The following is a 23,494-nucleotide window of genomic DNA, read 5'->3' on the forward strand; positions in this document are numbered from 1 at the left end:
TTTCCGCAAAATTTTGACTTTTTTCTTGATATTTCAACTTATTTCTCGACATTTCGACTTTTTTCTCGAGATTGTACTTCAACATTAATCTCGACATTTTGACTTTTTTCTCGAAATTTCGAGTTTTTCTCAAAATTTAAATTTTTTTTCGAAATTTCGACTTTTTTCTCAAAGTGCATAATGAAAAAAAAAAATCTTCCCCCAGTTCTTACTAATATAGAAACATGCAGAATGCGTTGCCTTCATTCTAAGGCTTATATAAACAAGACTTAATTTTTTGTGACTCCAGACATATTTGTTTTTTGTGTTTTTGGTCCAACTCTTTCAACATTTTGGGTTGCCGACTCCTGCTCTAGACTCTTGTTTTTCTGTTAAGTTATGGTCTTTTTCTTGGTTTGTGAATAAACCTGTTTTTATTATATACATAACTTGAACTTGATTGTGGTGTCCTTTTAGAAATGTTCTGGTTACAGAGTTGAGTGTTCCAACTTGTGATCGTAACAAGTTCACAAACCAGCTTAAAAGTTTCAGCCACGTTACCATAAAACACACATGCTGTGAAAGCAGAACTTTCTGAACCAACCGTGACCCGTCGTCTTCTCCCGAACCCGCCCTGGACCCGTCGTACTCGGCCGCCCTGCAGACGCCGGGTTCCTGATCCGTGTTTTCTTTCCTCCCGTCGTTGGCCGGCTCCGTGCGGTTGCTCGGTCCCGTCGCCGCATCTGCTTTGTCGTTTCTGGTCGGAGTGTTTCCCCTCTGATCTCCGGACTCGCCGCCGTCTGGAGTCCGTCCTCGCTGCCGCGGGTCGGTGGACGCCGGCCATCGCTCCTCTCTCCTCCCAGCGACGTACGCTCTGGTGCGTTCTGGCTGCGGCGCCGAGTGAGTCCTCTCCACCACTTTCCTGGCGGGGGTTCCCCGCCCAGCCGGGGCGGCGTCGCCCCCGTTGGCCGGCCCGACCCGTGATTTAGATTCCTGCTGGTGCTGCTGCTGCTGCAGCTTCTGCAGATGCTCCCGGTGTTCGGCCCGCAGCTGCCTCAGCGCCTCCTGCAGCATCTCCATGTGTCGGCCCATCGTCACCTGGTCCTTGCAGAAAGCGTCCGGGACGAGCGGGTCGGACTCGAGCGGGTCGGGGGGGAAGACGGAGCCGGGCGGCGAAGGGAGCTGCTGGGCTCGACTGCTGGAGGAGACGGACTGGAGCGGATCTGGAAAGGAGGGAGAGAGATCAGCGGCTGAGACCGAATCCCCGGGACCGAGCTGTCTGCCGAGACCCGAGGACAGACGAGACAATCACACCTCTGAAACCCCCGATCCTCAAAAGGAAAATATTGATACATTTTTGGTAATGTATATCATTAACAAGAATACGGAGGAGCTACTTTTTGTCATTTTTATATAGTGATGCACCGAATGTTGTGTAACCGAAATTGTTCGGCTGAAAATAGCACTTTCGGTGTTCGGTGGAGTGGGGAAAAAACCGAACAATTAATAACGGCATGTTGAGATGACGCAAGAGAAGTGGATAAAACTAACTAAATAAAAAGAAAAACAATCCCTTTCCCATATTAATACTTGTATGGGAAAGGGAGTGATTTTCCTTTTCTTTATTTTGTTTTTTCCACTTCTTTTTCACTTTTTTTTTACAATGCATTTTATTTTGTTGTTTTTTTTTGTTTTAAGGCCTATGTTACAATTTTTCAGCAGTCAGTTATAGGCCCAATGTGCTCAAAGATGGCCAAAAAAAATTTATTTTGCCAATTTAGTTGAAGTTATTGTGCTGTGTTGGTATGTCTGTTGGAATATTTAAATTTAAATTATTATTAAAAATTTAAATGCTGGGAAAGGTTCAGTTGTTCATGTTCAATAAATATTTCTCCCTTGTAATTTTGTAAAAGATTTTTTTCTTTGAAAAGCATGCCTAAAGCACATTTATTTGATATATGCAATTGTGAAAAAAATGGCAAAATAAATGGAAAAACTCGGGCCAAGTGTTTATTATTATTTTCGGTTTCGGCCACAAATTTTCTTATTTCGGTGCATCACTATTTTTATAGTAGTTTTTATTTCTGTTAATGGTTTTATTATTTTACTTTGGACCTTTGTTTAGTGATGGAAACGAAAGTTATGCCTGTAACTACGGTTCTATGAGTCCCGGATGACCGCCAGGCGGTGCTGTAAGCACTGGATATCTCCCCTCGCGCATGCGCATGTCGAGTACAATACCAACAATGTCACGTCACCCGTGACCCCTGCATGACCCCCGGAAGGGTATATCTTCCGGCGTCATCATGGGATCGACTCCTAGAATCTTCTCGCGAGAGCACGAGGATTCGGAGTGACCGGCAGGCCTGGCGGTCATCCGGGACTCATAGAACCGTAGTTACAGGCGTAACTTTCGTTCTATTTCGTCCCTACTGACCGCCAGGCGGTGCTGTAAGCACTGGATGACGAATACCAACAATGTCACATAGAATCCCGGTCACATACCTCACTGATCAGGGGCAGAAGGACCCGGGAGTAGAACCACGCCCAATGGTTGGGGAGTGGCGACATTGATCCGGTAAAACCTGGAGAACGTGTCCGGCGACGTCCACGAAGCTGCTGCGCAGATGTCCTCCAGAGGCACCCCCTTCAGGGCAGCCCAAGAAGCTGCGACGCTTCTGGTCGAGTGGCACCTCACCCCCACTGGTAAGGGGCGGCCACTGGCCCTGTAGGCGTGCTCGATGGTGTCCACCACCCAGTGGGACAGGCGCTGTCTAGAAATAGCGCGCCCCCTGTTAGGGCCACCATGACAGATAAAAAGCTGCTCCGACCGTCGCACAGGCGCGGTGGCAGCAACATAAGCATTAAGGGCCCGTACGGGGCACAAAGGGCTTGGCCCACCCTCCGCAGGCTCGGGGTCGAACCGGGCAAGCTGGATAGGCCGATTAGCATGATCGCGTGGCAGGACCTTGGGCAGGAACGCCACGTTCGGGCCACAACGTAACCCCTGAGCCATCCGGGTTCCACCTCAGGCAGTACCCGCTGACTGACAGGGCATGTAACTCACTGACTCGCTTTGCTGACGTCATAGCGAGGAGAAAAGCCGTCTTCATAGAGAGACACTTCAGGTCCACCTGGGCCAAGGGCTCAAAAGGTGGAGAAGAGAGGGCACCTAGTACCATAGACAGGTCCCACACCGGGGCCCTTGGGGTCCTCGGGGGGCGCAGCCTCAGAGCCCCCCTAAGAAAGAGAGAAACCAGCCGGTGGCACCCCACGGTGGCATTCTCGACCAGGGCATGTCGTGATGAAATGGCCGCCACGTACACCCGTAAGGTGGACTGAGCACGGCCATCATCCAGGAGGGACTGAAGGAACTCCAGGATCGTGGCCACAGGGCAAAGCATAGGGTCCTCTGCCCTGTCCGCACACCAGGCAGAGAATCTCCTCCACTTGCACTCATACTGGAGGCGGGTGGAGGGCGCACGAGCGTTCAAGATGGTAGCCCTGACGGGCTCAGTACAGCTTGACACTAACGGGTCGGGCCCTGCAGTGGCCAGACCCAGAGTTGAAGGCGACGGGGGTCGGGATGCCAAATCCGACCCCCCAGCTGGGACAGAAGGTCCCTCCGGTCGGGTAGGCGCCATGGCGTGCCGCAGCAGAGCCTCCGGAGTAGTGGGAACCACGGTCTCCCCGGCCAGAAGGGGGCCACCAAGAGGAGCCTGTGACCTCTCTGGAGGACCCTCTGCAACGTCGGCAGGATTAAAGGTAGTGGGGGGAACGCGTACAGGAGCCCGTCGGGCCACTCGTGCCCTAGGGCATCCTGACCCAGAGGACTGGTCTCCTCTGTCCAGGAGAACCAGAGGGGGCAGTGAGCCGAGACGCCCGAGGCGAAGAGGTCCACCACCGCTCTGCCGAAGAGGACCCAAATCATCCCCACTACCTCCGGATGAAGCCGCCACTCTCCTGGGGGAGGCTTGTGTCGGGACAGGAAGTCTGCCACCTGATTCCTGACCCCTGGCAGGTATATCGCCCGCAGGCTGAGGAGGCGAGGAGCGGCCCACGTCAGAAGGCCCCGGGACACCTGCAGCAGCTGTGCAGACCCGGTGCCCCCCCTGGTGGTTGATCTGGGAGACAGTGGACACATTGTCCGACCGGACCAGTACGTGCCTCCCCCATAGGTGAGGTAAAAAGTGCTCGAGTGCTCGGTGTACAGCACGGAGCTCCAGCACATTGATGTGGTGTGTGCGGTCCCGCGCAGACCACTGCCCTTGGGCAGGCCTGCTGCGCCAAACAGCACCCCACCCCGAGAGGGAGGCATCTGCGGTGACAGTCTCCCGGAAGGAGGGGATAGTGCCCAAGGGCACACCCCCCAGCAGGAATGCCCCGTCTTTCCAGGGTGCCAGGGCATGGACACACACCCGCGACACCCTGACCAGCCTGTGCCTGTGCCTTTCGGCATCCAGGCGAAGGCTGTTCAGCCACATCTGCAGGGGGCGTAGCGTCAGCAGGCCCAAAGGCACAACAGCCGAGGCGGCCGTCAATATGCCCAAAAGCTGCAGGAACTGGAGGTAAGGCAGCCGTCTGCCCCTCCTGAATCGGGGGAGGAGCCGCAGGATGTCGCTCACACGCCGCGGTGAGAGACAGGCCCTCATGGTCACCGAGTCGAGTACCAATCCTAAGTAGGCGACTCGCTGGGAGGGAGCCAGACAGCTCTTCCCTCTGTTCACTGTGAGCCCTAGTTTGGCCACATGCGACAAAAGGAGGGCCGTGTCTGCCACCACTTGTTCTCGGGACGGCGCGCATATCAGCCAGTCGTCCAGGTACGGCAGAACCTTCATACCCTGTGCCTGCAGGGGAGCGAGGGCTGCCGCCACGCACCTGGTGAAAACTCTTGGGGACAGGGAGAGCCCGAATGGGAGCACCCTGAACTGGTAATGGCGGTCCTGATAGGCGAACCTCAGGAACCGCTGGTGCCGTGCCGCAATCGGCACGTGAAAGTAAGCGTCCTGTAGATCTACCGTCGTAAACCACTCCCCCTGACCAACCGCACGCAGAACATCTGCTGTGGTCAGCATCCGGAAGGGCAGGGCCTTCATGTACCCGTTGAGGCCTCTCAGGTCCAAGATGGGACGAAGGCCGCCGTCTTTCTTGCTGACGAGAAAGTAGGTTGAGTAGAACCCCCGGGGCTGCAGCAGGGGGTCTACCGGCACAATGGCGCCCTTGGCCAGCAGGACGGACAACTCCTGAGTCAGAGCCAGAATGTTCGCCGGGTCTCTGATGACGGTCATCATGACCCGGCCGGAGGTAGGGGGCCGGTGTCGGAACTGCAGTACGTACCCGTGGGTTAAGGTGGAAATTACCCAGGGGTCCGACGAGCAGGCAGCCCAGTGACTGAGCTGCTGCCGGGAAAAGCAGCCGACGACCGGCCCCGTGGCCCTAGCGCCGTCTCCCCCGGCCTCTGGACGTGCCGGGGGGGCGATGGTCGAGGCCAACACCCCAACGCTGCTGGGGCGGTCCGCGCACAGGGGGGCGAAACCCCCCGGCAGGCTGTCCAACGGGCCGTTGGGAGCTGCGCTGGCTCCTGCGGGCAGGAGGCTGGGGGCGACGTCCAGGGGCGGACGAAGGGCCCCTCGGTGTACTGGAAGCGGGCGCCCTCCTGTGAAGGTGCACCAGTCGCTGCCTGGTCTCATCGGCCAGGGCGGTGCGGTCCAGAGCTTCCAGGGCAGTTGCCCCAAACAGCTCCCCCGGTTCTGCCGGTGCCTGACGAAGAACCCTACGAGCAGTTTCCGTCAGGGGTGACTGCGCCAGCCAGACATGACGGCGCGTGTGCACCAGGGTGGACATCAGCCGCCCCAGTTCCCTCGTCTGGGAGGCAAAAGCCTGTAGGGACACATCACACAAGTCCCGTGTGGAATCATCCACCTGTGCATCCTGCAGGGAGGTGGAGAGAGCCAGTAGCAGATGAGAAAGGGTGTTCCCCAGCCGGCCGATGCGCGCCGCTGTTTCATAAGCCTTACAAATATGCCCATCAGTAACCCTACACTGGGTAGAGGGGCACTTGGGATCTGGCTTCAGAGCCTCATCAGGAGCCACTATCAGTGCTGCAATGGAGGGCTCGATGGGGGGCATGTGGTGGAGACCAGCCACTGCAGCGCCCTCCATCGCCGTCAGAGCACGGTCATCAGCTGTTAGCCTGGAGAGGGCTGTGACATCTCTCCAGCATGAGTGCAGCTCCCTCAAAAAATCCGACGAAGGCGGAATGGTGAATTCCACCGGAGAAGGATTGCGCCTGTGGAAGGCGCTAGAGGCCACCTCCGCACGCGGTGCATCCAGCTGCAAGTGTGCCAGGGCAGTGCGGATAATGCTCTGCACGGAGGAACAAACCGTCCCCTCCCGAGAGCTCTGGGCAGATGAGTGCGAGGAGAACCCCGAGCGCTGTGAGGCCGGGTCCCCTGAAGACACGTTGAAGTGGCTCGCCGAGGCTGCAATGGAGATGGCGTCCTCTGGCAGCGGCGGTGGCGACCCCAGAGCAAACTCTGGCATGGCAGGTTCCACCTGGCCAGTACCAGGTTGCAGATTGAGGAGGAGCGCCTTCATCTGCTCCATGTCGGCAGCCAAGCGATCTACCTTCGAGGAGAGCTGGCTCGTCATCCGCCGTCGTTTGGGGGCCCCCACCATTCTCTTTGCCGATCGCTTCAGAGAAGATTGCGGCTGGGATGAGGGGAGGCTGGCCGACGGCCCCGGCTGCTCAGGGCCCAGGCATGACACGCAGAGGTCCTGGTCAACCGCAGGATCCAGGGCGGCCATGCACCCTGAGCATGAACGCTCCATCACAGCGACCGGTGGGAGAGGGAGCAGACACGCTGCCGTCGCCACGGATGTGCTGGCAGGAGAGAGGAGCGGACACGCTGCGTCACCACGTAGGTGTCAGTGGGAGAGGGGAGCGGAAACGCTGCCGTCACCACAGCGAGCACGCTGCCGTCACCACCAATATGCAGGCGGGAGAGGGGAGGGCCACGCTACCGTCAGCACAGATGAGTCAGTGGGAGAGGGGAGCGGAAACGCTGCCGTCACCACAGCGAGCACGCTGCCGTCACCACCGATATGCAGGTGGGAGAGGGGAGGGCCACGCTGCCGTCAATACGGGTGTGTCAGTGGGAGAGGGGAGCGGAAACGCTGCCGTCACCACAGCGAGCACGCTGCCGTCACCACCGATATGCAGGTGGGAGAGGGGAGGGCCACGCTGCCGTCACCACGGCTATGAGAAAAGGCAAAAAAGGCGTCTTTACTCAAAAAGGAAGAGAACAATCCTCTCCTCTTTCTTTTCCTTTTTTTTTTTTTTTTTAAGAAAAAATAATTGCAAGGAAAAAAATAATGTTGTCACATTAATAAAGTGGGAGAGGGAGCAAAACGCTGCCGTCACCACAAATGTGCCGGTGGGAGAGGGCGTGGCCTTCACCACGGCTGTAAGAAGGACAAAAAAAGGTGTTGTTTTTTTTTTTTTTTTTTTTTAAGAAAAAAATAATCCCTTTCTGTCTTCTTTTTTCTTTTTTTCTTTTTTCCCGCAGAAAAAATAACTGCACAGAATATTCAGGTGTCGGGCGCAGCCAACAGCTTACCTTCTGTCAGCTGGGCCAGGGGGGCGGGGCGGGGAGACGCCGCCGCCGCCGCAACGAACACCAATAAATACCGCGCGGCCACAGCCTCTTGGAGGACGACAGAGATCGTTACTCCTACCTTACGGCACGAAGCTGCACGGGGGCCGCGGTTTAGGGAGGAAAGGAAGAAGCTTTCAACCAGCCTTCTATTTCCGTCCTGTACTTCAGCGCGACGCGAGAAGAATAAGGAGTCGATCCCATGATGACGCCGGAAGATATACCCTTCCGGGGGTCATGCAGGGGTCACGGGTGACGTGACATTGTTGGTATTGTACTCGACATGCGCATGCGCGAGGGGAGATATCCAGTGCTTACAGCACCGCCTGGCGGTCAGTAGGGACGAAATAGAACACCTTTTTCAAACACTCTGTTTTTTCTGTTGTTGTTACAGCTCGGCTGTATTGTGAATGAGGTTTAAATAATAATAATTATTGAAATTAAGTTTCTTTTTTGTTTGCTGATTTCAAGTACGAAATTAACGAAACTATGAAAAGTTGCAGTAGAAAGTTAAACAATCATCATTTAGGTTGCTCTTACAGACCAAACGTCTACAAATATTTAGGGGTTGAAAGTTACGGCGGTTGAGGACCACTGGGGAATTAACACACCAGAACTTTTTCAAAATAAAACAGGAGTCTGAAAAACAAAAGAGACTTAAAGAAAGCCAGTTGAAACTCGGATGAACCCACAAAATATACCTCAGTATACTTCTGACTTTAAAATAAATAGCTAAATAAGGGACTCTGATGGCTTGTATTCTTAAACTATCTACAATTGATTATTATACAAAATATATATGTATATTATTAAAATATCTAAAATACACCAATTTTTTTAGATTTACTGGGCACATTAACTGTATTTCCATAATGTATCGGAATCGCCAATACCAGCCTGAATTTTACTTAATATCAGATCGGAAAGGAAATCGGTGGAATCGAACGTCACTAGTTCTTACAGGCCCCGACGTTAACTGACGTAACTCTGGTCCACAGTTACAACCACTCTTAGGAACCCTCAGAAATACGGACAGTTGTAGCAACGTACAACGTCCCTTCAGGGATCAATAAAGTTCTGCTCCTTCAAACTGAACTGTGTTGAGTTTTCCACGCCTTCGCCGCCGGCGCCGCTCGTTTCTGGGTCTGTCTGCCTTTGGTCCGTCTGATCCAGGTTTTTGACTGAAACTGTCTCACCGGTCTTCTAATCAGCGTCGCTAAAAACATTTAAAAATATCACCCGGCCATCGCCGCCACGTATGATGTTCGTTCAGTTCCTCCATCTTTGTTTCGAGAGGATGTCTGTCCAGATCTCTGTCTGGTCTCGGGGACGGTAAGCCGTATTTACATTGAAGACGGCATCTTTGGTTTGTTGACTCTGACGGTGAAACACCATCCTGAATGTCGTTATGGGCCTGAACGTGTTGCCGTGACAACCTGAAGGATTATCATAACATCTGATGGAAACCTTAGACTCTTGTTTACCGGCGACGCCGCCTCCCTCTGTAGCCATTACTGCTCAGATATTTGCCAGTAAAAACCACCTCGGTTCTCTACATGCAAATGCAACATCTGCATGGCCCAGATGTTTCCTCTGCATTCATTCCACCCGAATCCTCACACGGGGCACTATCTAAAAAATATCATCTTTCTTTCTTCCTTCTGAAAGCTGTCGCATAAGCGACATTGTTTTTAGATCTCTGTTCTCAGGGGCTTGTTAAAAAAGATCATGAAGTCGGCTACAGATCCACTCCAACTGAGAAGTTTTCAAAAGGCGTGTATGTTTTGAAACTTTGTTCTTGACCAGTACAGCAGATGCATCTTGGTATAACGCTTTACCGTAAGCAAAGATGAGACGCCTCAGCATCTCCCAGCGGCGACTTTCTCACTGAACATCGACACATCTTCACGCACCGACAGTTTATCACCTGGGACTAACTTCCCCCACTAAAGTATGTTCTCTCTCAGCTCCATGTATGTTCATTTTCCTGATGTGATCAATGGTCGGGCCATCAGGCCTTTCTCAGGTCTGCGACACACTGCAAAAACGAATTTCTTAGAAAGGTAAAAAGCATTCTTTTCAGAAAAGAAAGACTGTTTTCAGACTATTTTGCTGGTTTGAAGAGTTCTACACTGCAAAAACTCAAAATCTTACCAGGAATATTTGTCTTATTTTTAGTTAAAATGTCTCATTTTTAGTCAAAAAATCTCATTACACTTAAAACAAGAGTCATTACCAGAAAAATAACTTATTTGACAATTTTCACCTTTTTCAAGTAAATTTTCACTTGAAATAAGTAGAAAAATCTGCCAGTGGGACAAGATTTATCTTCTCATTACAAGCAAAAAAATCTTGTTCCACTGGCAGATTTTTCTACTTAATTTAAGTGAAAATCTACTTGAAACAGGTGAAAATTGTTGTTTTTTTTCAGTGATGAGTCTTGTTTTAAGTGTAATAAGATTCTTTTTACTAAAAATGAGACATTTTAACTATAAATAAGACAAATATTCTTGTTAAGATTTTGAGTTTTTGCAGTGTAGTCAAGAAAATCTTTTTTACTCCATTGGCTGAGATATTTTTGCTTATAATAAGACTAATTTGACTAGATTTAGGAATATTTGGCTTATTTCTAGCAGGGCTGTTTTTCCAGTGCCCCCCTGAAACTGACCTTTGGGGGACAGCAGATCCTCCACCATCAGCTGCTTGTCCTTGATGTTGTGGCAACCGACCAGTCTGGCGAAGTTGTGCAAGATTTCGTCAATACCGGCCACGATAATGCCCTCGTTGGAGTAGAACTTGTCGAGGTGATGCTCTGGATTTGACACAAGACAAGTATTAAATCAGCATGAACAGATACAGATACAGTGGAGTTTGAGATTGTTCAACGCGTGCGTACGCACCAGTGAGAAAGACCGTGTGTCTGAACTGTGTGTATCGAGCCTGATGTTCTACGAGGCAGCTGCGGTCGGGAGACTGCGGGTTGGTGTCACAGTGGTGGTACGGGAGGAACTCCACGAGCTGCCGCTTCTGATAGGTCGACAACACGTCCAGCATGCTCGCGGCGTCTCTCCGGAACCTGGAACCCAAACGCAGACAGATCAGCTGACACCTCTTTCATTCGTAGTTCTTTAAAGGGGACTTATTATGAACAACAGATTTTTTCTTGCTTTAACATATATAAAGTGGTCTCCCCTCAGCCTGCCAACTCAGAGAAGGAGGAAAGCAACTAAATTCTGCAGTGTCTGTACAGCCGCCCGGATGAGCCGTCCAGTGTGATGTGGATCTACGAGCCAATAAGATTCTGCTGATTTTCGTTACGTAACCAAAATGCAAACCACGTCCACAACTATAAAACCGTGTAACTGCATGCGAGCGTCCGACTATCGCGTCGCACTGCGTGACATCAGACTCTCTGTCCATCTCCCTCCAGCAGCTGCCACTTTATTGAGGTGTTTGTAGTGAAATGAGGAGGAATCAAAGAGATAACTTCTCATTTCAACTAACTGGATCAGCCGTTCCTCATCCTGTTTCCTACAGCGCTTTCAACTGGCTTTCAACGCGAGGAAGAAAGTAGAAGCAGGGCGTCCGACAAATGTTCAGATCAAAACGGCGCACTGTGCAGCGGCCAGTTAGGACAGTTCAATAGAAAATAAAGCAATGGAATTGATTGTTTCTTTTCATAAATATGTCCTATTATTAGGGCTGAACGATTAATTGCATTTGCGATATCGCTATGTGATAAAACAAGATTTTCTAACCGCAAAAGCTAACCTATCTACCATGGCCTCAGTTTTAGGGCTTGGCCAGGCAGGGCTTTATAAATATATTAAATATATAAGCGCGGAGTCAGCGTGGTGAGGAGCTGCGCGCGGTGACGAACACGAACCGGGCGTACACCGGCGGACAGTGGAGTCGCGCTGTGAGCCTAAACCTGCCGCGCGTCAGCTCATCAGGTGGAGAAGTTAAAGAGCGGCTGCGAGTTGTTCATTGCTGGTTGGTTTTGTTAACTCTGAGCTTTGTTGGTTTGTTTGTTAGTTTGCTGGTGTTTTTTTTCTCCCTGTGATTTTTGAGTTATTTGTGAAGAAGTGCTGAGTTTCCTGTGAGGAAAGTTTTTTTGTTCCCTGTGGGAGTTTTCTGTGTTTTTCTATTAAACTACGCCTCGTCTTGGTTAAAGTTTAACCCGGTTTGGTGTCATGTGATTGGGTTCAGAGAGAACGACCCATAACACTCGTGTGTACAGACGTGTGTAGATGTGTTAAAGAGGTAAGACACAGGTGTGTCTATAAATCCATCATTGGACTACTCCCCTCCTATTTGACCACATACTTGACGAGGAAACAGTCTGATCGTAGTCTCCGTATCCTCATCCCTGGATTACATCTGATTACATCTAATGTTTCCCCTCAGTCCTGGAACAGGCTCCAACAGAAGCTGAAACTGTCCAGTTTTACGCGTTAGCAGACTGCACTGTATTTAACTAGTTCCTTTTTTACTTAATTTTATTATTATTTATTATCTTATGTTTCTGTTTTGTTTTTGTCTCTTATACGTTAGTCTGTAACTTTGTGTTTTGCTGCTGCCTACATAACCTTTAAGTCTTTATGATTTTTGTTGCAAATTCAATCGAGTGTGACAACAAACTGAATCCAATTCAATCCAGATAAATGAAATAAAATGTGAGAAAATGCCCTACCTGGCTTGTTCTTTCAGCTTTTTATGGGTTTTGCAGTGAATCTTCCACCTCCACAGGCTCTCCGGAGAACTGTGCTGCTCCAGGAATCTCAGCAACGTTGCCAGTCGATCTGCAGAGCGACACCTCGTCAGTCAACCCATCAGGCCTCCGTCCTCGTGCGCGGCCGAACCCGGACCTACCGTGACTGATGACGTCTGGATTGAGAACCAACTCGTCCGACACGACACAGCCGCCAGACACGAAAAGCTCGATGCAGCTGTTGTTTTTTATGTCGTCCAGTGTATCGATTCCCACAAACACCACCGAGGAGTGTCGCTTCAGAGACATGAGGCCTGGGATCTGACAAACACACACTTCAGGAATTTATGGAGTCCAAATCAGGCGATGCATCCGCTCAGTAAGAAAAATAAATGTTACTAAAATGTTACTAATATCTCCATAAAAAGTGAACATTTGTGTATCAGGATCTTTGCTCCATCGTGAATATTTATTAAAATCAAATATCTCAGACTTGTATGATGATTGGCAGCTAAAATTATTCATATAAAAATCACAGCTGAATAACTGATGGGTTCAAAAATTTTAAAAAGTCTGCTTGTGGCGGATGACAAAACAATTCATGAGGCAATAAATGTCACTACGACTAAAATGGCTCAGAGGGAAATTAGATAAAAAGGAAAAAAGTGAAAAGTGCACGGCCAGTTTTCAGTTTGGGAACCCAGAGTTTGTGTTTGTTTAAACTTTGCAATCAACAAACTGCAAAATTCAGCGTTCTCAGAGTTATTACATTTAACTAAGACGGAAACTGAAACTAACAGTGAAAAAAATAATCTAAACTAAAATAAAAACAAAAACTGAAGATTTTTATAAACTAAAACTGATAAAAACAAAATAGAACTGCAGGTAAAATCAACATTTTCATTTGTTGCTTTGTTTTTTTCATGTTTTGGCCTTCATTTTTCAGTTTTATAATTACACAAAGGAAAGAAGTAAGGACTTTTGTTGTGTACGGCATTGTTGACAGGATTCTTCCTTGTCAGAGATTTTAATCAATATCTTTAATTATATTATTTTATAAATTAAAACTACTTGTGGGATTGTTAAACTAACTAAATTGAAAGAATAAATTAAAAACTATACAACTCTGTCACCGTTACCTAAAGTAAATCCTGTTTTAATTTACTCCCAAAGTATTTTACTGGCATAAAAGTTCCTCTCTATCTCGCACACAGATGAGCATTAATAAAACAGTTTTCTCATGCGCCTCTCATTTATCAATAGTGTCAAGTGTAGATTAAAATAAAAAGGGCAGTAAACCAGAAAATATCACAAGCCGGGTGATATTCTTGGAATACCTGGATCAGTCAAAGTATTCAAATAAAAGGTGACATGGACTCCTGGAGTTAAAGAGGCAGGAGTACTGGGGATGTTAAATACCTTGTGAATGTGTCCGGCTATGTCTTTGTTCTTGATGATGACCAGCAGGCCGCTGTCAGAGTTCTCCTGGTTTAAGAAGTCGACGGGGCTCTGCTGCACGTTCCCCAGTGTCAGCAAGTGTTCCTGCAAAACATTACACACATGTGAATCGTGTTACCGCTGCGTCCGTAACTGTTCATGTCCATTACTCTGAAGTATTGTTGTTTCTGTCAGCCTGTTTCAATTCTAGTTTTAGTCTAGTCTGTGGGTCAAGCTATCATTTTAGTTTTTATTAGTTTTAGTAAAGTTCATTCTCCTTTTAGTCGTGTCAAGTTTCAGTCGACTAAAAGTCTGAGAATTTTAGTCTTATTTTAGTCAGAATTGACCAGGACCATTTTAGTCTAGTTTTAGTCAAAGATTGTATTTAGCCAAACCCGTTTTACAATTCAAACAAGTTTATCTTATTATTATATTATTGTTACCTTATAGATTCAAGAATACATTAGTTCTAGATACAGAAGAGTGAGTTTGAGTGAGAATGAGTTTACAACATATTTATTTTTCCGCATTTCTCCCCATCTTTTTCGACGACACATTGGGTTTTCTTTTCCACGTCTATGTAGGAAAGTGTATCCAAAGATGGATCTTCTTCTTCTTCTTCTCCAGCCTCAGAGCAGATCCCTACATTTCTCTATGTAACTTTGTTTTTAATGGACATGAACCTAGAGCTCTGCGTTAACGGCATCAGCCTCTAACTCTGCAGCTGCATCTTCTGGATCTGATTCCCCGCTGCAGCGACTGGGATTGAGGACTAACGTCACCCAGAACTAAACCAGAGAAACTACTGAAAACATGGACATTAAACCAGAGAAACTACTGAAAACATGGACATTAAACCAGAGAAACTACTGAAAACATGGACATTAAACCAGAGAAACTACTGAAAACATGGACATTAAGGATCTTTGCTAGAACATTTCGTCGAGTTTTTATTGTGTAATCTACATTTTAGTCTATTTCTTTTGTCTACGATATTGCATTATATATTTAAAGGGGACATATTATGGCATTTAATGTATATTTTAAACAGGCCTTGAATGTCTTAAAAACAATCTAAAGCTTGTTTTTTCTACATAAATCAGAAATCCAGCCTGTGGGCCCTGTCACTAGTTTTACCGCTTCTAACCTCTTTTTCTGTGCCTCATTTTTAGGGAAGGGGGGGGTATGATAATGAGGCTCTGTGCTGATTGGCTCCCTGAATGACGTGTAACAGGGGAGGAGCATAAACCTCGCTCCGCCAGAGCAGCCCGAGCCTGTAAATTATCACAACACTGAATTTTCACACATGGCAACTTTATTGTTAAAAAAATTAAATATGAGTTGTATATAAATAACATTTATGCACTATTTAAGCCGGATCTACCCGGCGGATGCTGAACGCTGGCCCCGGAGCCACGCCGGGCGCCCGGCGCATGCATCGGGGGCGCATGGCTCTGGGGCGCATCGCCCGTTACCGGGGATCAAACCGACAGATTTCTCTGAAAATCTCGGAGGGTGAAGCTGGTCCAGCCTGGGACGTACCCCAGAAATCCCTGCTCCCAAAGCGGCTGGGAACCTGGACAATTTAGTTGGACGGACCGCGCTTTGGGAACCAGGAAGTAGGCTGGAGCAGCGCGCATCACCGCGGCTTTAACCGGGAATTTGACCGGTTCCGACCGGCCGGGACCGGAGGAATCGCCTGGACTGGTAGCAGGGACTCCCGGGGACCGACCAGAGCAATTTCAGCCGGATCTGCCCGGCGGATTCTGCGCGACGGGCGCCGCAACCCCACTGCGGGCGCACAGATCGCCTCCGGGGCGCCTCCGGGGCGCATCGCCCGTTACCGGGGATCAAACCGACAGATCTGGCTGAAAATGTCGCAGGGTGAAGCTGGTCCGACCTGGGACGGACCCCCAAGGACCCAGCTCCCAAATCACCCGGGAACCTGGATGATTTAACCCGGATCCGCGGCGCCGCGGCTGAAGGAAGCACCGCTCCAGCCGGCGTAGAGAGCTGGTTGTGGGCGTGGTTTCAGCAGCGGAGGCTGAACCTATGGAAATGAGCGCCTATGGTGACGTCACCATAGGCGCAGATTCAGAATGGCTCAAAAAAAGGTCATGTGACACTGGAAGACTCAGTCAGGGGGGGGAGCAGACCCTGCAGAATTTCATGGGATTTTGTCTCCCCTGTGCTGGCAGGGTGAGGGGAGACCACTTTATATATGTTAAAACAAGAAAAAACTTGTTTTTCATAATAGGTCCCCTTTAATTATCGTTATCGTCACATGACCAGCATTTTCGTTGTGTCTCGTCTCGTTTTCCTCAGGTGATAAAGGATATTTAGTCATAATTTTCGTTGACAAAAGCAACTTTACTCTGAAGTCCTACAGGGATGGAAGCGCCTTCATCTGCCTCTGAAGTTGGGAGTGTCTCAAAAGCAAATCTCTTTCACCCGCTTGATTCATAACTACAGGTTTACCCGAAGGTGTGAAACCACAGAATATCCCGGCCGTGACTTTACCTTGACGTCTTCGTAGACGGGGTCTCCCGGCTCAGAGCAGTGGACGTAGAACTGCGGGGACTTCTTCTTGATGTCCTTCATGATCTCCACCAGGTTGTTGAGCACCGCCGGCTCCAGCTGGTTGATCACAGAGTTCAGGTCGGTCGCCGACGGACAGGCCTCGGGGAACGGGTCGGAGGCCGAGCCGGAGGCCGGATCAAAAGTGCGGGAATCGTCTCCCGGCGGTTGAGAGACGGCGCTGAGGCCGGCGACCGTCACGGTGCAGTTCGGACCGTCGTCTTCTACACTGGCGCTGCAGACGACAGTCCTTGGAGTGTCGGTGTCGTGCGTCTGCCGGACGCTTTGCGTGACCGTCCTGCTGATCTCCAGCGGGTTGGCGTAATCGGATAACGCGACGTGGCGAGTCGGGGAACTCCTCCACTTGGCCTCCGACCTCCACGCCCCGTCTCCTCTGGAGAGCTCTGAGCCCTGAGCGGCTGCTGTCCGTTCGTCGCACGGAGCCGAGACCTCATCGTCTCTCTCCGTCACGGCGTTAGCGGCTCGGACGCTGGCCACGAAGTCGCTGACCGTGTTGGCCAGCGAGGCTTCGGTATTAGCCGGACCGGCGTCGGCCTTCGGGCCCGGCCAGCCGTGGTTCTCCGACAGTATGCAGTCAATGCTGCTTTGTAGTGAAGTCACGTAGTCGTGCACCGGGGGGCAGGGGTTGTAAAAAGACACGTACTGGGAGAACTGGGACACCGGGTTGTACGGGAGTGCGTGCTGAGACGTGTTTGACGTGGAGGACAGCGGCGGCGGCTGCGACAGGCTGCAGTGGACACTCCTCTCCTGCAGGAGGAGCTGCAACTCCGAGGTAAAGTTTCCCAGGTGTTGGTCCACGATGCTGTCGATGTTTCTGGGAGGAGCGGGGACGGTGGAGGAAACGGTGGAGGAAACGGTGGAGGAAAATGCAGAGCCGGCGTCCGGTTCCTCCACCTCTGTTTTCAGTGTTTTTTCACTCGCCAGCTCGATCACCAGATCCCCCGGCTCCGTGTCATCCTCCTCCCACCGGTTCTGAACTCTCTCGATGGGCCACGCTTCTGTCTCCGGTTCTGAAGGTCCCGGCTCCGCCCGCTCCACCTTCACGGGGGTGGGGGGGGTTACTGCCCCCGTCAGGGATGTTGGGGGCTGAATCCTCCACCCTGGAACCGGAGGATGAGACGTCTGCATGTATGTAGAGCCATGAGGCTCTTCCTTCTTCACTTCCGTCCTGGACGCTCCTGCAGGACACAAGGACGTTAACGGGACTGAAGACCAGATATTAAACCAAAACTGAAGCAATTAGTTTATGACTAGTGTTGTTGTTGTCAGCCTGTTTCAATTCTAGTTTTAGTTTAGTCTTTGGGTCAAGCTATCATTTTAATTTGTGAACGTGAGTTTTAGTCACGTTCATTCTCCTCATGTCATGTCAAGTTTCAGTCGACTGAAAGTCTGAGCATTTTAGTCTTATTTTAGTCAGAATTGTCCAGGACCATTTTAGTCTAGTTTTAGTTAAAGATTGTATTTAGCCAAACCCATTTTACAATTCAAAAAAGGTTATCTTATTATTAGTGCCACGGCTGCGCCAAGAGGCATGCCTCCTCCATAGCTATGCCATAGCAATGTAGGAGGCGTGCCTCTGGCAAAGCAGATTTCGGTTCGCTACTCCTCCTACAGATTTCAGACGACCGAGGCGCATCATATATCAAAACGTGCGTCTCGATCGGGAATGATGTGCTATGACTTTTGGTGTTGAAATCCCTAATCTAACTTTCCCATACCTGCACGTAGAAATGTCATTCAAACTTCAAAACGGAGGAAAACTTCTCTTCTCTCCAAAACACCAACCAGTTTTTTTCCAAAGATGTACACTTTTCAAGATATGAGCACTCAAGTGAGGACTGGAAATCACTTTTTTGTCAAATCTAGAGTGGAGCTGTCATTTTCTAGAGTGCGAGAGACAGTAAAAAAATAACCTTACATTTTATTTGTAACTCGAACTCACGGCCAAACCGTGAAAGCTGGACAAAAACTTTTTGGTCAGAATGTAGACATACGTGTTGGGATTCATAAAATGTCACTTTTTTTTTTTTTTTTTTTTTTTTTTTTAAGATTTTTTTTGGGGTTCTAGTGGCCCTTTATTCAAGCTGCAGATATGAAAGGGGAAGAGAGAGAGATCGGGGATGACATGCAGTAAAGGTGCGCAGGCCGGGATTCGAACCTGCGACCGCTGCAGGAGGACTGTAGCCTCAGTATATGAGCCGCTGCTTAACCCACTGCGCCACCGAGCGGCCCCATAAAATGTCACTTTGACAGGCGGGGTATGCACAAAATTTAAACGGGGGGAGGCTAAAGCGGCGCGAATTCCTGCCTCTGTCTCCATTGACTGTAATGTAATCAAAAGTTTTCTTCAAAAAAATCTCACTCTGTTTTCGCACTGCCGTTACTAACACATTTTAAGGAATATCTGAATAAATTAAGATTGTCAGAATCTGCCAGGTTCTGTGTCTCTCACGATGTCTTTGTTTTTCTGCTAGGAGCTACGGTTTTCTCACAAATCAAGTTATTTGAGAACTTGTCACAAGGCAAAATCTGGGAAAATCTGGGAAAATCTGAGAAATCCCCACGTTTCTCTATGTAACTTTGTTTTTAATTGACGTGAACCTAGAGCTCTGCGTTAACGGCATCAGCCGTTAACTCTGCAGCTGCATCTTCTGGATCTGATTCCCCGCTGCAGCGACTGGGATTGAGGACGTGACGTCACCCAGCAGAACTAAACCAGAGAAACTACTGAAAACATGGACATTAAACCAGAGAAACTACTGAAAACATGGACATTAAACCAGAGGAAACTACTGAAAACATGGACATTAAGGATCTTTGGTAGAACATTTCGTCTCGACACATTTCAGCAGAGTTTTTATTTTGTAATCTACATTTTAGTCTCGTTTTTATTCGTAGACGATATTGCCTTATATATTTAATTATCGTTATCGTCACATGACCAGCATTTTCGTTGCGTCTCGTCTCGTTTTCCTCAGGTGATAAAGGTTCGTTGACGACGATATTTAGTCATAATTTTCGGTGACGAAAGCATCTTTATTTATGAGTGAAGCAAAACTGCAGCTAAATCCAACATTAGCAGCTTGAGATGAACCTGAGACCGAGTCTCTTGTTACCTGGAAACTCCCGGAGGGCCGTGGGGGCGAACTGCTGCTCGTTAGCACCGCTGTGGTTCAGGGGATTGAGCTCATTAAGATCCAGGCACCTGGACGACGGTGGGGGGGGGCTGCTCTTGGGCGACGGGGCCCGGGCAGGAGAAGCGGGAGGACTGGGCTCCGGGGACGGGCACTGGGAGGGCCGTGGGGGGGGGCTGGGCTCCGGGGACGGGCACTGGGAGGGGGAGTTGGGCGGGCTGGGGTCGGGGGACGGGCACTGGGAGGGTGAATTAGGCGGGCTGGGGTCGGGGGACGGGCACTGAGCTGGGGACGGGGGGAGGCCGACGTCCGGGGAGGGAGACGGGCTGGGCTCCCGGGGCGAGCTGGGAGGTTTGGTTGCCGTGGTGACGGCCGCCGCCTTGCCGAGGTGCTGGAAACGAGGGTCCTGAGGGACGTCCCGGTTCCTCTGAGCGTAGCGCTCCGAAGTCAGACCTGCGGGAAGAACATTTCCACTTTCAGTTCAGCTGACGACAGAATCACTGGATTATATCAAGATGCTAATGATCTTATGGTCTACATGAACAGATATATATTCCTTGTTCTGCTTTTTTTCTTTTCTACTATGAGGCTTTTGTGTTTGAGACAGATGTTAATGTTTTTAAAAATCACTATAAATATTTGGACAAAGGTTAAAGGTTCTGATTGGGGATGTCCCCATCAGGTTTTATTGGCCCCGATCCGAGTCATCTGATTTTGAGTATCTGCCGATACCGATTCCCGAACCCATACTTTCGTAACACATTTAAAATAATGAACAAATGCAAAATAAACAGATACAGGTTGTCCCGTATTTTTATTTTATTCACCTTATTTTATCATTTTGCACTTAAACGGAGCAGTTCTCTTCGAGGTAGCTTGGACAATCATGTAATAATAGTGCAACTATTAACTAGTAAAAATAGTGAAAATTTTCCTCCTTTATTTTGAATGGAAGAGTCTTGTAAATTGTTGAATGTCTGTTGTTTTATACGTTGGAAAGAAAAAGCCAATAAAAAGAGTTAAAAAAAAAATAGTGCAAATTTGAATTACCGGTAAATAAAAACAGCAGCTCAACTTAAAATACCCAGCAGGCAGGTAAACAAATAAGCAAATAAAAGAGCAACAGTGTCATAAAGTAATGCCAGTAATGTGCTTTTTTATGGAGGATTGTTTGTGCCAAAATTAAATAAATAAATACATCATTAATTAAAATGGGAATGGAATATATCATTAATTAAATGTCATTAATTAATTAAAATACAATTGATTTTAAGTTAAAAAATATATTATTTCAGCATTTAATTAATTAATGACACATTTAATTAATGATTTCGTGTTGCTTGCGTGTGAATCATGAAATGTAAAACTGTCAGTTTCACTCGTCAAATTCAGTGGGCAGGACTAACGCAAATCTACTTTTTAGACTGAACTCTTAAGTCCTACTGTGCTTTTCTGGCTTAAAGAATAAAAGGTTTGTGTTTGAAGTGACCTACAATCACGCTCAGCTTAGGAAGGCAACACAGTCGCCAGCTTCTCTCGGGTTTCAGTCCCCGTTGTAATTTAACTTTTATTTATTTACCTATTTACCTTATTTAGCCTTCTTCATATTAGCAGCGTTGTCACGCAAATTTAGGTGGACTCGTTGCTTGTTGATACCAGTTGTTTAGCGTTTTTTCCATTATCTGTTTGATGCGCTGATCAAAATAATGACAATGAAATATATATCCGATCCCTGATCGGGATGCAACGTCCGATTTCGATCAAGTCTGAAACAACGTGACGGGATCGGGACATCCCTACTTCTGATGTAATCTTTGTTTTCATGTGGAGGTTGTGGAGCAGACGGACAGACCTGTGATGGGAATGAGGATCCAGGGGATGTCCCACTCTTCCTCCTCTGCTTCATTAGCTCCTGCTTTCCTCCCCAGTCCTCCTCCTTTGCTCGAGGCTCGGGGGTGATTTGTCTCCCCGCCATGTGAACTGGGACTGAATCCCTCCAAACTACTAACACTCCCAGCAGTCTGATCCTACACACACAGACACAATACTGACATAAACATGTGCTTGGAGACTCCCTGGTTAATGTAATTATCTCCTCCTCATCCTTACTGTCTCAGTCAAAGTCCTTCATACACTTTAATGACTAAACGGTTCTGATTTTTTACACAAGATGAGCACTGGACTTATTTCTTCTTCATGAGAGACGATCTCAACGGCTAATATCTCTTTCTCTCTCTGGGGTGCACTCCAGTATTCACGCAGATCAATTTTGAATTAAAACTCTTTGAAACAAGGACTCATTCAGATATTTCATTCAACCATTATAACATCAAAAATAAATAGTCTATATGCAATTAAAATCAGTTTCCATGATGTACGATATCCAGCACAGACCGAGAAAACAAACAACTCAAATACAAAATTAAGTATCCCTGCTCTAATTTCATGCCATTTCCTGCTTTTTGCCCATTAACTTAGTTCATACAGTAGCAAAACCAAATAATAAAAGGAACATTTACACAAAAGGTAGCTGAAGTAAAAATGAAAAAAATAATAATCATCTTATTATTCAATTCATTTCAACACGGGGCGCTTTATAACTACAAGACCTATCAACCCAAGTAGCCGTTGTGAGTCACTAACACACAAGCTGGTTGTAACCGGTGAGGATTATGTCATAAATCTACTGTGGGAAAACTAGGATTTCAAGTCATCTGCATGTTTGGGAGGTCAAACCAAAGAAATATAAAGTTGGACTGAAAAGTCACGGAAGAGCTGGAGATGAAGAGGTGATCTCAGGCTCCTTGATTCATGAGAGCAAACAAGCAAAAAGTTCAGACGTCTACTTTAAACTATGGAAGAGGATCAGGGCCACTTGAATTCTGACCACTTGATTTTTTTTTTCATTTCTAAAACAAAAAAGTCCAAATTATGACTTTAATCTCAGAATTCCTGTTTTTAGAAATGAAAAAAAATATCCTCCGTTTTTTTTTTCCTTCAGTGGCCCTAATCCTCCTCCGTATTAAACGCTTCAAAATTACCACGACCCGAATCATTAACTTTGTATTTCATTAGGGACATTTTCTTTTGGGGTCATTCAGGTCATTTTTCCTTCAATTTGTCTTTTTCTTTTATTTTGAAATTCCAACTTTAAATTTTCTGAAAAAGTCAACGATACACCGTGAACAAATTTATGCTATAAAAGCATTTCAGATTATTATTATTATTATTATTATTATTATTATTATTATTATTAATAATAATAATTATTATATCTCAATTTCAGTCCTGAAGAAAACTAGAAATTAAATCATATTATTTTAACCCTTCAAATGTCAATATACATGGTGTGGCTGTGAAAAAACAAACAAAAATTAAATAACACAAGTTATTTTACATACAATACATGTTGGGGGTTGGAGATTTCTTTTTTTTTTTTGTAAGATACTTAACTTACCAAAAACTAGTAATAATACTGCTTTGGAAAGCTGTAGCAACTCTCAAGGGTTAAGATATGTTGACAGGATCTCAGATCATGCTCTGGGCAGCTGCTTATCTGTATCTACTGTAAATACATGTACAGGGCAACATAAACATAACGTTAAAAGTTACCTCCAACTCCTCCTGCTTCCTCAGGTCGATGTCACAGTTAGTCGGGAGGCCCATCTTCAAGGCCAGCCTCCCAAATGGGCTCATCTCTGCTGCTCCCTCCTCTTGTGCTGCACTCTGGCTCTGATTAGCCTGGACGAGGCCTGCAGGTGGCACAAATAATAAGCATCTATTAGCCAAAGAGCATTGTAAATGTGATTAACATTGTAATAGCCAAAAGTTTTAATTCCTATAAATTTGAGTAAAAAAAGTTGCGAGCAGCGAATTGGTCTTAGATGGGAAACTGCTGAGAAAACAGATGTGTACGGATCATAGATGCAGTTAATTATGTGTCATTTGACAGGAAGCCTCAGATTCCCATCATCTGTCAG

The 23,494-nt window shown here is 47.6% G+C and overlaps 1 protein-coding gene across 3 annotated transcripts in view; it reads right to left on the reverse strand.

The window, feature by feature from the left end:
- LOC133448279 (uncharacterized) overlaps nt 1–23,494 on the reverse strand; it is a 57,536-nt gene that overhangs the window by 3,788 nt on the left and 30,254 nt on the right. For all 3 annotated transcript variants that reach the window (XM_061726657.1, XM_061726656.1, XM_061726658.1), the window contains 10 exons: nt 23,127–23,266; nt 21,367–21,541; nt 19,497–19,967; nt 16,303–17,558; nt 13,765–13,887; nt 12,507–12,666; nt 12,328–12,436; nt 10,535–10,710; nt 10,303–10,446; nt 584–1,202 (listed from right to left, as the gene is read on the reverse strand). In XM_061726657.1, coding sequence (XP_061582641.1) covers nt 584–1,202; nt 10,303–10,446; nt 10,535–10,710; nt 12,328–12,436; nt 12,507–12,666; nt 13,765–13,887; nt 16,303–17,558; nt 19,497–19,967; nt 21,367–21,541; nt 23,127–23,266 — 3,373 coding nt within the window. The remainder of the gene's footprint in view (nt 1–583; nt 1,203–10,302; nt 10,447–10,534; nt 10,711–12,327; nt 12,437–12,506; nt 12,667–13,764; nt 13,888–16,302; nt 17,559–19,496; nt 19,968–21,366; nt 21,542–23,126; nt 23,267–23,494) is intronic.

The sequence above is a fragment of the Cololabis saira genome, chromosome 8, assembly GCF_033807715.1.
Source record: "Cololabis saira isolate AMF1-May2022 chromosome 8, fColSai1.1, whole genome shotgun sequence".
NCBI classification, from domain to species: Eukaryota; Metazoa; Chordata; class Actinopteri; order Beloniformes; family Belonidae; genus Cololabis; species Cololabis saira.